The sequence below is a fragment of the Phaenicophaeus curvirostris genome, chromosome 10, assembly GCF_032191515.1.
Source record: "Phaenicophaeus curvirostris isolate KB17595 chromosome 10, BPBGC_Pcur_1.0, whole genome shotgun sequence".
Taxonomy (NCBI): domain Eukaryota; kingdom Metazoa; phylum Chordata; class Aves; order Cuculiformes; family Cuculidae; genus Phaenicophaeus; species Phaenicophaeus curvirostris.
The window spans coordinates 8,430,587-8,447,436 of NC_091401.1; the positions used below are offsets into that span (position 1 = coordinate 8,430,587).

The 16,850-nt window shown below is 51.5% G+C and overlaps 1 protein-coding gene across 2 annotated transcripts; it reads left to right on the plus strand.

Moving 5' to 3' along the window:
- Positions 1 to 6,377: 6,377 nt before the first annotated feature.
- On the plus strand, positions 6,378 to 14,620 carry ZIC4 (Zic family member 4). Of its 2 annotated transcripts, XM_069864867.1 has the most exons (3): positions 6,402 to 7,482; positions 11,752 to 12,067; positions 13,878 to 14,620. In XM_069864867.1, coding segments are annotated over exons 1-3 (1,398 nt in total). In that variant the 3' UTR covers positions 13,879 to 14,620. The 2 variants fall into 2 exon arrangements, with proteins under 2 accessions (XP_069720969.1, XP_069720968.1); XM_069864868.1 differs by lacking the exon at positions 13,878 to 14,620 and having other exon boundaries at positions 6,378 to 7,482; positions 11,752 to 12,146.
- Positions 14,621 to 16,850: the final 2,230 nt, after the last annotated feature.

Here is a 16,850-nt window from a genome sequence, read left to right on the forward strand (position 1 = left end):
GAGCCCGCGGAGGGGCTGTGCCCCCGCCTGGCTCCCGGGGGGACCGGGGAAGGAGGGATGCTCCCAGCTCTCTACCGAGGGTGATGCCCTCGGGGGTGACCTCTGACCCGGGACGGTCCACGTGCAGCCCCGGGCACCCGCACAGCCCCGGAGCGGACGGGGACTCCTCGCCGAGACCCCTCGGTCCCCCGCTCTGCCGCTTCTTTGTCACCCACGGTCCCCCCGGCCCCGAGGAGCCCGGGCTCGGCTAGGGGCTCGCTCCACCCGGAGGCGACGAACTTTATTCCTGCGCGGAGCCCTTCCCGGCGAGCGCTCCCTTCGGCTTGCGCGGCCGCGGAAAGCACGGGCTGCGCGACCCGCCGCCACACGCCGCTCCCTCCCGCTCAGACCGGGTCCCGGGGCTCCCGCGGGGGCGGCGGGGGGCGCTGCTCCTGGCCCCGCACCTTCGGCTATGGGGGAGAGAAGTGAGGGGCCGGGGAAGAGGGACTCGGATCGGGGGGGACTGGGACCCAGCGCCAGAGCCCCAGGGCTCGATTCGTCCAGCCCGGGCACCGTCGGCGCGGAGATGAGAAAGGAGGGCGAGGTCGAGCCGGAGTTCTAGCCAATATTTACTCTGAAATCCACAACTAACTGTTTTGCCTCGTCTGGAGTGGTTTTTGGTGTTTTGGTTTTTTTTTTTTGGTCATCTGGCAACCATTTGAAATCTTAAATGCAGCGATTTTTTTTTCTTTTTGCCCGGTTTCGAAGTTTTGGCGAACGCTTGGGAAGTGAGCACTCCTCCAGCCTCCTATCCTAACCAATAAAACACAACTCCTGCAAATCTCTTGCTAGCTGGGCAGTGTTTGCTGGTCTCACTTGATAAAAGTGTAAGGATGAATGGAAGTTGACTAGAAAACATAATTCCTAAGGGTTTCCTCTAGCTCTTTTTATTTCGGCAGTAATTTTCATCACAGCAGTGAAAATACTGAGGACATCAAATTATTTGTGATAGAGTATGACTGTGATACGCTGATGAAGTTTCATAATTAATATCATCAATTATTTGTGCTAATAAAGATATTTTATTTAACAGCCCTGGAGTCCCTACAACAACAGTAGCAAGAGCAATAATAATAATAATCTCCTTTTAAGTGACTGATTCCAGATTCCCGTCTGCTTCTTTGTGTTAGGGTGGGGAAATTGGCCAAGCACCCTGCAAATTTCAAAGATATATGCAAAAATCTAGACTCAGACACTGCACCAAGCCCCAGATCTGTTTTGCCGCTCAAAGCTGTGCAAAGTTCTGCCTGCAGTAGTGTCAGTCCTCTGCCTTGCAGAGTGCAAAGAGCAAGCTGAAAATTATAGGCAGGGAGAAGTGCCAGGGTGGTACTATACTAATCCTTCCTGAGACAACAACTTGCGCTGGAGGCTCGCAGAGAGTCCGAAATCTAATTTCGGGAGGGAAGGATCTGTAAACAATATAGTCGAGTTGGTAAAAACCTGCCTTACAATAGCCTGCCAGAAGGTGAATGTCAGATCAAAGGAGAATTGAAAAGATGTCCTTTCATATTTTTTCACCCTAAATCAGCCATGGAAACTTCATGACTCCATGAAACATGTGCTACTTTGCTGGAGGACAGCCTCCAGATTCCCCTCGGAGAAAGCCTGCCTTCCCCCCACCCTCGCCGCTTAACTCTCTGGTTTGTTTGGCTTTTTCTTTTCTTTTTGAATTCATGATGCCCGAGTCATATAGCGCCTTACTCATTTCATATAACACACAAACGGTTTTGCTCTTAACTTCCCACCTCTCTCCCCAAACAGGAACAAAGTCAGGAAACGAGGCACAAGACTCCTCTTGTAATGAGGAAAAGAAAACGTCTTTACAGGAACATCCTGGAAAAGTCAAGTAAGTTGAAATATGTCTTTTTTTTTTCAGTTCAAAGGAGACTATATTTTTTTCAGCTTAGTGTTTAACGTACTTGCATAAACACAAATCAGACACAACTCCCCACCAGCAGCTGCCTAATCCTGCTCAATGCCTATTCATTTGGAGGTTCTAGAATTAATATTTGACGACTCTCTCATTGAAACAACAACCCCTGACCCCGTGTGATTGCACTGTCCCATTATTCTATGACATATTCATCTTGAATTCATTTACGGACGATTTGATTGGAATGAGGTTTGACATGTATTGGATCCTATTAAAGAAGAAGACTTTGATCTTGTTGATGGGGTTTACATGATATGTATCATCTTTACCAGGGATACCAGGCTTCCACAATGTGGTGTCTAAGTAGTTAGTGATTGACAGCTTATCTGACAGGAATACCTTAATCTTGAGGTGCTGAATGGAATATTCTATTTAAAATAAACATATGATTTGCTTGTTTTCGGGTAGCTCTAGGTCACAAAAAGTGAGAGGCAAACCTAGGCAGAAGCCGTTGCTCGTCTGATAGGTGAGTTCCTGTTACCCGGGAACCCTGAAATAAAGAAGTGCCCGTAAGTGGGAACGGGGCGAGGGAGTAGGAACAAAGGCAGGGTGTGCTCACTCGGTGCCCTCTCGTCTTCTCCCCGAGGAGGTGCTGGGATTGCTGAAAGGCTTCTTTGAGCCACCTCTTCCTAAAGAGCGGGGACTTCATCCAGGGCAGGCAGAGACTCGGGCTCGGGTCTCTCGTCCTCATCTCTCCCTGCTCAGCGCGAGTTTGGGGGGTAAGGAGTCGCACAGGGTGACTTCTCGGTCCTCTCTGTTTCTATTCCTTGGCTTTTTTTTTTTTTTCGCCTTTCTCACAGTAAATATTAGTATTTGCAGACTATTCAGTTCCCTGTCTCTCGTCCGGGAGGTGAAGCCTAAAGATAACCCCTGGAAACCTCTGTCTGGGAAGTTCAGAGCATCCTAAACCCAGCCCACCGCTCGGGCACCGGCTGTGAACTTTCTAGCTGGTTCGTCGGGAAGGGAAGTTTCTGCAGGGGCAGGAGTGGGAGAGCACAGGGGTGGGTGAAGGTCAGACTTTGCCGTCCCCAGTGCTTCCCGGGGCAGGAGCTGTTCCTTGCGCTGAGCACGACCCTAAGGGTGAGCAGGATTTGGCCCCAAGTTAAAGAGCACAACACGAACCACTTCTGACTTTCGGGGGCTTTGCACCTCAGCTTCACAACAGGTCCTTTTCCCTGGCGAAGGTAGAAATACGGATAAGCGCCTTGCTCTATAGGTAGGTTCCTACCCCAAGCAGGGCAGCTGGGCGTGGATCCGCAAAGCCGTTCAGCAGCTGGAGCTGTGCTCGTCCCCGGTGCGTGGCTTCCATCCCACAGGCCCCGGCAGCCGGGGGTGCGGGCAGGAGCCAGAGGGTGCAGGTGCCCTGCTGGATCCTCCGCACGGCGGGGCGGGAGGCAGGGAGGCAGCGGTGCCCTCCCCTCCCAGGGCAGAGCCTCGACGTGCGGGGCTCCTGCCTTCTCCCAGCCAACCCTCTCCCCCGGCCAACTCGCACCTTCCCCGAGAGCAGGTCTGGGGTGGGTCGGACGAGGGGGAGAGCCAGCACGGATGGGCTTTGGGGACAGGGGCTGCAGACGGGGTCGCAGAAACAGAGCAGCCATTAGAAAATTTGTACGTAAGATCGAGCTGCCCGTCCGTTCCTGCTGATCTGTCACTCAGGAGAGCACAGTGGTCCCTCTAAACTTCACTTCCCTTCAAATAAGTTCTATCCTATAGATCCTATACCAATATTATCCTATGGAACTGCCTTGACGCTTGAGTTTCAGCTTCAGCTCAGGATGTTTCTGCTTGAGCAACCTTGGTTTCTCCCAGGGAAGGCTCCGGCTCTCCCAGCTCATGAATCCCGGGGGCGGTTTAGAAGGGGATGCCCTTACCGTAGCCAGGCAGATTGGAAAGGAACTAACAATAATTAAATTAAAAAATCGCCCTCCGCAAGCTGATGTTGACCCGTTTGAGAGTTTGCCGAGAGCCCGGCTGATCTGGTCACACACGGCTCGGTCGGTGCCAAGAAGCAGGAGACCTCGGTCACCCGAGGGGCAGCCGTGCGAGCTCAAGCTGCCAAAGAGCTGCACGAACAGGCATTCAAGTTTTCAAAACACTCCGGGAGATGAGCGGAGCCGGGCCTGGTCTGGCCTCCCTCTCCTCCTCTCCCCCGTTTCTCCGCCTCCACCCCGCCCGCCACCGGGTCTCACACCAACTTCACCTGACAGGGAGGGACACCGGGGCCAGGTTCTCCTGCGCCGCTTGGAAAGGGAGTGAGAGAGTCCTGAGTGAGGGGCCATCTGAGAGCCATGAGTGCCTAGCGAGAAACCATCACAGTATTTTAAATGAGCTTAGGGCAGACCGGTTATGACATTTTTTTTAATTGATAAACTGTTCCAGATGTTTTCTCCCTTGACTGAGATTTCAGAATTGATGGATAAGAAGCATGTAGAGATGCAGTGTTTTAAGGAGGTATGAGGAAAGCAGCTTTATTTGGAATTCACACTCTCAGTACATTTGTAAGTAACAGATTCGTACTTCCTAACGTTTGTCTCTTCTGTGCACTCCTGTTGAGACGGTCATGAATAGGACTGTCAAATCCATTTCGTAGAGCAAGTAGACTTGAAAGTTGAGATATTGTGAGGATGATGTGTGGTTTAAAATGCCTGCGTAAACTTGTTATGTAAGGATGGAGAGTTAATTGCATCGTTTGTCACTTTCCATCATCTCAGTTCAGAAAGATGTACACGAAAATGTATCTACCTAAAATGTAACCACGCAAAAAACCCTACCTAAATATTAGTCTTGTGTTACAAGGGAAATATGGTGACAGCCAAGCAGAATCAAAATATGTAACTGCAGCCAGCCCAGGGAACGCGAAGCTAAGACAAGAGTGTTCCCTGTGTGATTACGTATGTCCCACACTCTAATTTTACGGTTTCCAGTCACTGACTGGTAGCCTCTCTTATAAGAGCAACTGGGATGACGTTGCCAAGCAGTTTCTTGGTTTACTTCCTAACATAAACCACATTGATCACCAATACAGTTAAATTTTTATGGAGAAACAAAATTCCACGCTGGGAGCTTCACCTGGCATGTGCATGGTAAAGTATGCACTGCCAAGTTAATAGCAAGTGAATGTATTAAAATACCGAGAGTTTGACACGACGGACAGAGAATTAACTGTTGCTTTATTTCGTAGAACTGTACAGTTATTGGTGGAGGCATTTTTATGTCAGGATCCGTGTTCCGTGGTAAGACCGTGGGCAGAAATTTGCAGCTGTGTTTTCCTTTCTCGAAGCAGAAGCCCCGTTTCCTCCCTCTTTTCCCATGTTTCATTTACTTGTTTAAGTTCACAATCCCCTTCTTAAAAACTTAAGTGGATGCTTCCTTCTGTGGCGAAGCCCCGAGCTTTCCTAAACCTGTAAGGCCTCAGTGCGTAAAGCTGAAACCCTAAACTAGCGAGGCAAACCCTGCAGAGCGTGTTCCTTCCTCCAGGTGAGAAGCACCAGAACCGAGCCGGTTATGAATGTTTTGCGTTGCTTTTCCTTCGAGCCGAGGACGGGGAGTCTCCGCGGACCGTGCGTGCGGGAGAGAGGGAGAGAGACTCCCTCTTCTGGGTTAAACACTCAGATTCAGGCTGAACGTCACTATCGCTCGCACCGCTCCGGCAGCCAATAACCAGATAACTGCTAAAACTCGGCGAAGGGGACGAGGAGCCTCCCCGGGATCCTTCGTCGGGCTCCGGCGGCGGAGCGGCACCCCGAGGCCGAGCCCGGCGGGCGCTGCGGGCTCAGCCCTGGCCGGGCCGGGACCGGCTCCCCGCGCCGCCGACAAGCGCTGGTGACCCCGCCGGGGATGCCGGGGCTCCCCGGGGCTCCCCGGGACCGGGCGGTGCCTCCCAGCGCCGGCCTCGGCTCCGTTCCCCGCGGCAGCGGCGGCGCGAGGGGCTGCCGGGCCGGGCCGTGGGCTCCGCGGGGCGGCGGGGGAGGGCGGGGAGCGGAGGGAGGGGGGCGCCCGGCGGCGCAGGCGCGGTCCCTCCTCCCCGCTCCCCGCCGCACCGAGCGAGAACCCTTCGGTCAGCGGCGGGACCTGTCACCGGTGACGTGTCCGCGGCCGCAGCCAATGGCGGAGGGCGGCGATTGTTCGGCCGGCGGGGCCGGGGGCGGCGCGGGTCCCGTCCCGTCCCGGGGCCGCCGGCTCCGCGGGAGCGACCTCCCGGGCCGCCGCCCCCCCCGGGCCGGCCCCGCCGGCAGCGCCTCCCGCCGCCCGGGCAGCCGCCCCGGGAAACTTTTTGGAGGGAGAAAGAAAAAAAAAAAAAAGGGGGGGGCGAAAAAAAAAAAGTTTGTTTCTGCTCCCCCCGCCCTTCTCCGTGTCTCTCTCCTCCCGCTGTCAGGTGACTTCTTAGCGTTAGGAGCTAATCAGCGTGGATGCTCCGGGGATCCCGGGGATGGACCCCGCCGCTCTCTCCGGGCGGCGCGCGGCACCGGGATCGGTAGATGTGGCGGGGGCTCCTCGCCGGCAGCCCCCGCAGAGCCCGGCAGCCTCCCCGGGCTTCGCCGCGGCGCCCGCACAGCCGGGGCAGCGACCCGCCGAGCCCCGCCGCGGGCCCGAACACATGGGGCTCCGCCACCATCCTCATCCTCAGCATCACCCCGCGGCCCTTAAGCTCAGCCCTGCCCCTCATCCCCACCACCGGCTCCACCACCATCATCACCACCCTCACACGGCAGGCCGAGCCGAGGTGGCCTCTAGTCAAACGGGAGCCCCGTACCCGGTCCCGCACCCAGCCCAGGCGCTGGCGGCAGGTAGGGATTTCTTCCCACGCAGAGACCCGCCGGCCCCGCTGATGCCAGGGCTGACCGAGCAGCGCCCCGCTGCAAGTTCTCACCACGGACTGTTTGTCTCAACAACAGGTAGCTACCCCGGACAACATGGTCACCACCACCACTCAGAAGCTGGGAATCCCTCTCTGTTCACTGGACTCCATGAGCAGCCTCCTCATGCAGCTCCAGGTGGCCGTCTAAACGGACAGATAAGACTGGGGTTACCTGGAGAAATGTACGCCAGGTCTGAACATTTCACTCAAGTACCAGCCTCCAGGACAGATCCTTTTGCTGCTTCTTCGCTTCATAGCTACGGTGGCATGAATCTGAACGTGAATCTGCCTCCGCATCACGGCCCGGGCGCCTTCTTTCGGTACATGAGGCAGCCCATCAAACAGGAACTCATCTGTAAGTGGATTGAGTTGGACCAGACTCCCAAAAAATTATGCTCGAAAACTTTCAGCACGATGCACGAGCTGGTGACTCATGTCACGGTGGAGCACGTTGGAGGACCCGAGCAGTCCAATCACATTTGTTTCTGGGAAGAGTGTCCGAGAGAAGGGAAACCTTTCAAGGCCAAATATAAACTTGTAAATCACATCAGAGTCCACACAGGTGAAAAACCTTTCCCCTGCCCTTTCCCGGGCTGTGGCAAAGTGTTTGCCAGATCAGAGAATCTCAAAATACACAAAAGAACTCATACAGGTCAGTATGTAAAGCTCTCTTTACTCTGTGTGTGTGTGTTTTTCAGCATAGTGTTTTGCTTTATTTTGGTTTTATTCATTCTTTACGTTGTTATTGAATGCACGTGAAGTACTTCTCGAAAATAAATTCTCAGATTTGTTTGCTTCTTTACCTTTTGGAGGAGGGGGGAGGAAAGAAGGGGAGGGAAAAGGGAGAGCGAGAACAAATCTCAGAATTCTCGTCCTTTTTTTTTTTTTATTCTGGTTGTGTGGAGAGGCTGCTCTAATGTTTATGCAGGTAGATCTATGTAAATATCGAGTGATATAGCTACTATTTCTGCTTACTCACAGGCGAGGATTTTTTTTATCTAAAGTAGTTGGAGGAAAAATGAAATCATTGTGCAAGCTCACAAATTAGAAGTGAACAATAGAAGTTACAACTTGTCTAGTCAGTTTTGACTGATGTCGCTGAGATGCTGCTGCTCGAACATTGTGAGAATAACACAGCTGCGACCTTTTCGTTCAACAGTCTTGTTTTGGGCAGAGGGAGTTTCAAATGTTTGATCTGAATAACACTGACATTTTTAATGAGCATTGCCTTCCAACTACTCTCTACATTCGCAAATATGGGGAGCTGCAAGTTCTCATTCTCGGGGCGGGGGGGGGGGGGGGGAGAAGAAAAAACGGTATTGTTTCGGCCTGTACATTTTGAAATGTCATTTGCAGATCTGTTAAGCGAAACTGGGACATGTGTCAGAAACATCTGTTAGTTCTAGTTAACAGAAAATAAAGTAACTCGATGGATGATCTTGCAAAACTACGTTTGAACTCTTCCGGCCAGGAAAGCATTTATAATTAATGAAATTGCACGTAGAAAGTTTTCACACTTCCAGGAGCAGCTTGTGAAGTTGTATTAATTAGTTTAGCAGCCGGTGTCTGTAGTCTGCAGCACTGGCTTTTTTTTTTTTTTCCCCTCTGAAGAAGAAGATAAGAAATAAGCCCTTTTTGGAAAATCTAATCTGTTCCAGTGTAGGGTTTTCCACCTCCCACCCCCTTCCGTACAGCCTTATGCACTGCGAGGGAAACTACATAATCCTATTGTAAGATCTGCTTACAGCCAAACGATTTTTTTCGCCTTCCAGTTCATAAAACTCCCCTTCCCCCATGCTCGGTGCAGGGCTTGGCCTTCCAGGAGTCGCATTTTGATGCTATAACTCGACGTGATATAATATGCAGAAAGTATCCTAATTTCGCATCGCTATCGCCTAGACGTGGCACAAAGATTTTACGGCGACCGTCACTCGTCACCTAATTATTTTTCCATCGCTCTGTGAATAGCTCTTCCCTGTGTGTGTGTTGGGGGGGGCGATAGCAAAGTTGTGTTCCCCTGCTGCCTTCTCAGCCCCTTTTTTTCGTGGAGAAAAGCGTATTCCCGGGTCCCATAACTTATATCCGAGCCAGCTCCTTGTCGGATCACTCAGGTACAGCTATTAACCGGGAGAGCTCATCCCTTAATGACAGCGTTTTTCTTAAGTAAACAAACTTTTACTGCTCTTTAACGGCCTCACTGTTTGAAGTCTCTGAAGCAGAAAATGGTTAAATTCTTGGGAAAACTGACCTACATCGGAGAGGCAGGTTCAGGGCAAACCCGAGATCGGAGGTTTGCGTTTATTAAACATCAATCCACGCGTCTGTACTTTTCGCTTTAACTTTCCCGGTGATTAATTGCCGTATTGTGAAAACTCCTGCAGGGCCTTCACCGTTCCGCCGTTTCTATTAAACACCCACGAGTTGTCAAACCCGCAATGTTTCTGAAACCGACGCGATGTTTCTGAAACCCTCACAGAACTCGCTACGAATTATTCATGAAGCCAGTTCTAGATTCAACAGGAAAATTATTGCCTCCTCAAATATTAATGACTCTTGATTTCTCCGAGGCCGGGGGAGCGGGCAGGGGGATTCCTGGCCGCGCGGGGCTGTGCCAGGTTGGAGGATGAGGCCGTGGAGGCAGCGGGAAGAGCCGGACGGGCTGGGATCAGTTCGTCGCCTTCCCGGAGGGAACAATGGGGCGAGGCTGGGACCGAGCCCCGCTCCCCCCGCTCCCCCCGCGCCTCTCCCGCAGCCACCCCCGGCTTCCCCCCCCCCCTCCCCGCCCCGGCATCACCACCACCACCCCCCCACCCACCACCCCCGGAGAAGTTGGTAAATACCTTAATCCTCTCCCGGAGACGGGGGATTATGCCACAATTTTCCGAGCTGAATTTCACTGAACACTTTTGCCCGGCTACCAATATAGGGGGGAAAATGGCGGTTGGGATGCTGCGCTTCTCCATCGGCCGGGGAGCTCCCTGCGCGCCGGCACCTCCTGTAAAATGTCCTCTCCCCGCCGGGTAGGGATTGATTTCCACGTAAGAAAACCTGCTCTCGCGAAAGGAATCGGCTCGGAGGGCTCCTCTTTAGCGAGGCGTTCAGGGAAGGCGAAGCGGGCAGCTGAGAAAATGCTGCCCTCTTCCCACGCGAAACCCGCCTGTACCGAGGGACTTTTCAGTGTCTCTTTCAGGGGGTTAAAGCCAAGTTGAACATTTTTCAACTCTTGGGGAAGCAGGACGCGCCGCAGCCGCTTTTACCTGCCTGTAACTCACTTTGCACAAGCACGGTGCTGATGAGGATGCCTTTCCCTGGGGTCTCCTAACTTACTGCTTGCTTGTACTACACTAATATCCTTGATTTGTTGTCTCAACTTGGATGCTGAAGGTCAAACTGTTTCCTTAAGTGAAATTGTAATTAGATTATATGCGTGCGTGTGCCTACGCGTATGCACCGCTGTACGCCGGCTGTATTCGGTTACAGGACCCGCATCGTTTTCTGAGAGCTTATTTTTAACCTCTTCCCCTCTCCCTCCAGGTATTTACCCATCCTCTGTGCAAATGTTAACCGTGCAGGAGATGAGAGCTCCTCATTGATTATTACAGCGCGGAAGGGACCTACTTTAAAAGCCCAGCCACGAGCTTTTTTTTTTTTTTTTCCCACCCACCTTGCATAAAGTGCATTCATGTGAAATATTTGGAATGCCTTCCTTTATGTGCCTCTGCTTGCAGCCGAGCACGAGGTGGGCTGCGTCCCTCCTAAATTTAACTGTGACGAACTGAGGGGAAAATAAACCCCAGCAAATTCGAAAACAAAAAAAAAAAAAAAAGGAAAAAAAAAAGGCCTCAAACCTGGAAGCTTTTACAAATATTGAAAGTCCTTTCAACCACACACGCCATGATGGTGAACACAGTGGCTTTGTTCGTACTTGACGTTTAAGGTTTGCTGTATATTTTTATGGTGTTCTCTGCGCCCCGATACTTCTTGGCTTTTGATGGATGAGGATGTTATTTTGATACTCGGTTGGTGCAGGACTCGGGCACTCCTTGGTGAGCGGGGTTTTGCAGTTTGCTGTGAGCAGTGACAATGATGTTGTCATCATTACATCCCGAAGCTGTCAGTGGCGCGTTTCCTCGAAAAACTCTTATATATCGCGTATCATGCCTAGTCCACACGACGCGAGGCTGAACTTCCACACGATTATATTTCTATTATGCTTAACGTCACTTATCACATTACCAGACAAATTAATCCCGATTGCAATTCCTTCCATGACTGAGTAGGCTGAAATGAAAAGGGAATCCTACCCTCACGACAGTGCCAAACACCGGCCTAGTCATCCTCCTGCTGAATCTCTGTCTTTTTGCCCCCCACAATCAGTGACTTCTTGAAAGATTTTGTGCCTGAAGGCACCGTATCAGCGAGCCGGGGGGTAGGAAAAGGAGGAGGGACGCGGATCTTCCACGGGACCGTAATCAGGGCGAGGATGGGGTGGACGAGATGCGATCTAGCCGGGTTATGAACGATATTTACACGAGCACCTGGGGGAGGGTGAGGGATGTATTTAACGTGAAACCTTCCTAGGGATAACTCACTGACCGCTCTTTCTGCAGGACGACGGAGGACACACATGGAGGGGTTTTTTTGGCAGGAAAGAGCACTCGGCCTCTAAGTTTTCCTTATCTCGAGGCTTTGTTTTTTGCACCAAAGCCCACGGCGGCGCGGAGGGCAGGGAGAGGGGGAGGAGAAGCTGGCGGAGCGGGGCGCTCCCGGCCGGGGAGGGCAACCGGGGGGCCGGGGGGAGCTGCCCCGGGGCTCGGGGCCGGGCCGGGGCCCGGGGAGGCCTCGGGGCCGCCGGGACGCGCCGCTCTCCGCCCCGCGGCCGCCGTGGCTAATGGCTGTGCTCGCCCGTTGCCTCCTGCAGGGGAGAAGCCGTTCAAATGCGAATTCGAGGGCTGCGACAGACGCTTCGCCAACAGCAGCGACAGGAAGAAGCACTCGCACGTCCACACCAGCGACAAGCCCTACAACTGCAAAGTGAGAGGCTGCGACAAGTCCTACACCCACCCCAGCTCCCTGAGGAAACACATGAAAGTGCACTGCAAATCCCCACCTCCCAGCTCCGGCTACGAGTCCTCCACTCCCTCCCTGCTGTCCCCCTCCTCGGACTCCGGCCGGGAGCCCCCCGCCTCCTGCTCGCACGCCGAGCCCTCCGCGCCCGCCGCCAACCTGAGCGAATGGTACGTGTGTCAGGGCGCGGGGCTCCGCGGCTCCTCCGCGCCCCCCGCCGCCCCCCCGCCGCCGCGGCCCCGCTGCTAGGGCCCGGCCGGCACCGGGAGCGCCTCCGCGGGGCGCGGGGGCCGAGCGGGAGAGGCGGAGAGAGGCGCTCGGCCGAGCGGAGGCGCGGCGGGGGGCTCGGCCTGCGCCCCCGCGCACAGGAGGGCTGCTTCTGCCCCGCTCCTCCCCGCCCCGCACACGCACACCCCCGCGGGCCGTCTCACTCCGCTCTGTTTTCAAGCCCACCGAGTCACATCCTCTTTCCTCCCCTTCCCCTTCCCCTTCCCCTTCCCCTTCCCCTTCCCCTTCCCCTTCCCCTTCCCCTTCCCCTTCTCTTTCCTTCCCCTTCTCTTTCTTTCCCCTTTCCCCTTTTTCTATCTCTTTCCTTCCCCTTTCCTCTTTCCCCTTTCCATTTTTTCCTGTTTCCTTTTCCCATTTTCATTTTCCCTTTGCCCTTCCCCCTTTCTTCCCTTCCTCTTCCTTTTTCCTTCCCTTCCCCTCCCACCCCCAAGGACCAAAGTGGTTTCCTACAGATCTCGCCCGTACAGATTTTCTCTTGTTCCCGTGTGTTCTTTTCGCCCACGATTTTCTGTGAGAGTGTGTTTTTTTAAGAAATATATATTTATAAACTATTATTTGTTACGGAATTGTACAAAAAAAAGGATCCATTAAATTCTTTTATTAATTAACCCGTTCGATGGACGTTTCTGTAAAGAATCTCCTGGCTTTTCCCCCCTAGCTGTTTATAAATACGTGTATGCATTGCCCTCCCCCGCAGTCGTTAATAAGGGCCCGGGGGGATGGGATGATTGACTGTCCATTTTAGCTCCCACTGGTAATGACTCCTAATACCCAAACACGCCCGTCCCCACCCCGAGTGGGCGCTGGGGCTCCTGGGGTGACGGGGGGGTCCCCCCCGCTGCTCCCCGGCGTCTGCCCCGCGCGTGGTCCCGAGCATCCCGAGCATAAACGTTTGGATCGGCTTTAGCATCTTCATCCCGACCCAGAGCCTCGAATCAGACACTGCGCGGACCCACAGAGTTCGTTCCTGTCACTCAGAAAGAAAGAAAGGGGAAAACACAGAACAAATAAACAAACCCCTGAGCTGGGGTAGCTTGAAACTGCCGAATGGTGCCGGTTTAATTACTTTAATGATGTTTAAGAATACCACATAGTATAGGCAAATAAATAGCACGGGCTGCTGGAAGAGGTTTCCGTGGCTTGCTGAGCACGGCCAGAAGGCTGCGGTAACCGCATCCTGGTCTCTGATCCGTCACCTCTGCACCCAGGTGACCGGGTCCCGTGTCTGTGCAGCTGCACGCACAGACATATATATGTGTATAAATAGAAAAGCTGCAGGAAAACGCATAGCTGGTAGGTGACTAAAACCATTCCCGTGACCAGGGCCTCCCCTACTAATTCAGCTTTATTTTCCTTTCAGGGCATCAAGTCGGGGCTCCCTTCACTCCCCCAGACTAGTTAACTTTTGTATTGAAGCGCCTCGAATAGTGACAAAGGCATGAGGCCACCGGGAGCTGCACGTAGGGAATTACCTCAGCGAGGTTAATGTGCAGGAGAGGAGCCTAAACTAGGGGAGAATCGTGCCCTTCTGTGCCCCCCAAAACTTGTGTCATGGAAATCGAGAGGTACAGGAGCCAGGGCAGGGCAGGGAGGATGCTTCTGTCGTGTCCCGAGATCTGTTTATTTCTCTATTTACAGAAGTGTTTGGATGTGCGGGCTAATCACCTTTAATTTTTCATTTGCTTGTTACAGATGTCTGCCCCGTTGCTCTCAAGGTAATCTAGACAGACGCAGCTGAAAGCCTGAATCTTATGCCTTAGACATCAAAGCAAGCTCGCACAAAGAAGTATTTCTTCACAACGGTGAATCTTCATGGTAAGTTAGGATTTCTATGGCAATAGGCAAGTCATACTTAAATAGTGAAAGGCGAAGTCTGGAGCCCGTCCAGTCTTTTCATTAAGGACATAATATTTACGTCTAACAGGCCCTTTTTCTTGTGTATACAAGTATATATTTTTGTTTGACGCGAACTAAATCATTTTCATTTAATTTCCGGTAAACAAAACCCACGCGAACAGGGCACTTGTTCCAGACCATAATAAAAATGGATAAGACTGTCAGGAAGAAAAGGCCCGTTTGAACCGTCGCCTCAGCTCACTTTTGTTTCTGCTTTCTGCCGGGATCAGAGAATGCGTTTGGGATTTGAGGGCGAGTTTCTAAAGGCAAGGAAATGGTGTTTTTTTTCTTTTGGGGGGGGATGGAAGAAAAAGAGAAAGGTCTAATCAAGCTCGGGCTGTTCAAAGGGCCTGATTTTGGGGTTGAAAGTGTGAGTTTTATGGTGCATCAGCATGCCACGTTAGGATCGCTATGGTAATGAGGAGAGCAATAGCAAGCGGCCTTCAAAGGAGGCACACTCCATTTGAGACAGTCTATTAAGATACATTTGCACTGACCTTTGGTTCCACGCTAGCTTAATACACTCACTCTGCTCCCCGCTAGAGAGATGCTCGAGCAGCGCTGGGGTTCGCCAGGCTTCTCCCTCCACCCGAGGCGGTTCCTCTCCAGTTTACACCCCTGCTCTCCTTCTCCCCAAAGCAAAGGGATCCCAGCCAGGCTCGGGGAGAGTCCCCTCCCCGCTCCTTCCCACCCCCGGCACCAAAACCCGAGGAGCTCTCCCCTCTCCCGCCCCGCATCCCTCTCGAGGACGAGAGGATGGGGACCGAAAGACCCTCCCCGAGGCTACCCGGGCCCCAGGGTGTAGGTGTGCTGGGAGAAATCTCCCTCGGGGCTCGGAAAGCGTGGGGAGAGCTGCCCGCGCCCAGCCCTGCGCTGAGCGGAGGCTCCGCGGTGCGGGGGAACTTGACGCCCGGCCGGGGCCATGGGACCGGGAAAGTTAGAAGTCCATGTTCCAGTAATTGTCTTGTTGTTTATTTTATCCAAGTACCCTGGTGAATAGGGGAAAAATAAACACGGTGAAAAAAAAATTCAAACAGTTGAGTCGTCTTTAGTGCCAGTCCTTGTGGTTGAATAAAAAGGATGGTCCAATTTCTATTGAGCTGAGAAATCTTTGAAGTGGGAGTTATTATCTGAGAAATTCCTGCTCGTCGTCCTAACAACGCTGATGAAACGTAAAAGGTTCTTTGTCAGCGATTTGTTCTCCTCTCTGTCAAACTCACCCTGCCCGTTAGCTTTAAACCGTTTCTAAAGAGATAAAATCAAACTTTTAAAGATAACTTTAGGGGCCCAGAGGGTGCAGAAAATACCAAACTATCGAATCGTGTGTATAGACGTACATCAGGATATATGTGGCTGTGTGAAACTGTCTGTGTACAGATCTCCATAGATGTCTGTATGACCTTACTGTTCGAAAGTTGAAATGATGTCCACTTTTTTTTCATTTCATCCTCTGAACTTTTCCTCTAATAAATTATTCCTACACATATGCTGCACAGAATGCGATTCTTGGGAGAAAGCAGAAGTGTTGAGTTTCATTAACACCAATATGTGACCAACAAATGTTTTATTTCCAGTAGAGTGAAAGCAAGAATGTAGACCTAAGAGTAAAGGCTTTGATCATTTTAACAGTCCAAATACCTATTAAGCATGTATATATTGCAATGTATAGAAGTTGTTAAGGCGTTCAGAGCGATGGCTTCCATATGCTTTCATGTTTTATTATCTGTAAATGTAAAGATATTCAAACTGCATCCCTTTTGTATCTTCGTTTTATAAACATCGCGGTGTAAACTGAAAATATTCCCTTATCAAGGAGATTTATTTAGTAGTTTTTCATCGGAGATCGTGAAATGCTCTGTTCGTAACACGAATTCCACGAAGTAACTCATCAGTGTACTTCTGTTCTAGTTGCTACAGAATGATCTGAGCCCAATCCTGCCATTCTAAGCAACCCTATTAATTTAATTGGACTTTTCCTCAGTAAAGACCGAGTCAAACTGCAGTGGCGTGGGTATTATTATTATTGTTATTGTTATTATCATTATTGTTATAATGAATCCTGGATCTTGTTCTATTTATGGAAAAATCTACCATATTCCCTGTGAACTGCACAGAGAAGAAACGCCTCCGGAAAACGTAGCTCGCAAAAACCATTTGCAATATTGATATGCTGTATCTCTTTCCAGACTTGTTATGTTCCATATTTTCCTTCAGCACATACTTGGTAATGAAGAGATGTTCTGTTGTGTGTTTGAACATACTATTTATTTTTAATATTTGGATTTTTTTACAATAAATATTTATAAACGTTTCAATTCTATGGTTATTTTTACAAATGTGCACTTTTAAAATACGTGTTTGTACTGATGATTCAGAGCCACTCCTAAAACACTGAATAGTAAACTTTGTCTTTCTGTTGGTTTTTATATTAGTTGAAAAGAGATTTCCTCAAACCGATGTACTGTTAGTGTGGTGTACAATCAAGTACTAATGCGTGGGGTTTGTTGGTCTTTAACCTCTTTTAATGTTAATCGTTTTAGGTTGGCATTTGCATTAAAAGAACAAAACAAAAAAAAATGTCTTTGTCTTCATTTCTGAGATAACGTTTTTCAGACTTCGAACGAATCGTTGTTTCAATAGTGACCGAGGGGCAGAGGGAGAAAACAGAGTCACCCCGGAGGAGCCCGCACCAGCACTCTGGGATTGGAGACAATTCCCAGCCGGAGCCGGCCCTGCAAGGCTGGGGCTCCGCTCCCGAGGGGTTTATTG

Coding starts and splice junctions, on each gene's coding strand:
- ZIC4 (XM_069864868.1), top strand. CDS start 6,402: ATGGACCCCGCCGCTCTCTCCGGGCGGCGCGCGGCACCGGGATCGGTA. Junction 7,483..11,751: donor ACACAAAAGAACTCATACAG/GTCAGTATGTAA, acceptor TGCCTCCTGCAG/GGGAGAAGCCGTTCAAATGC.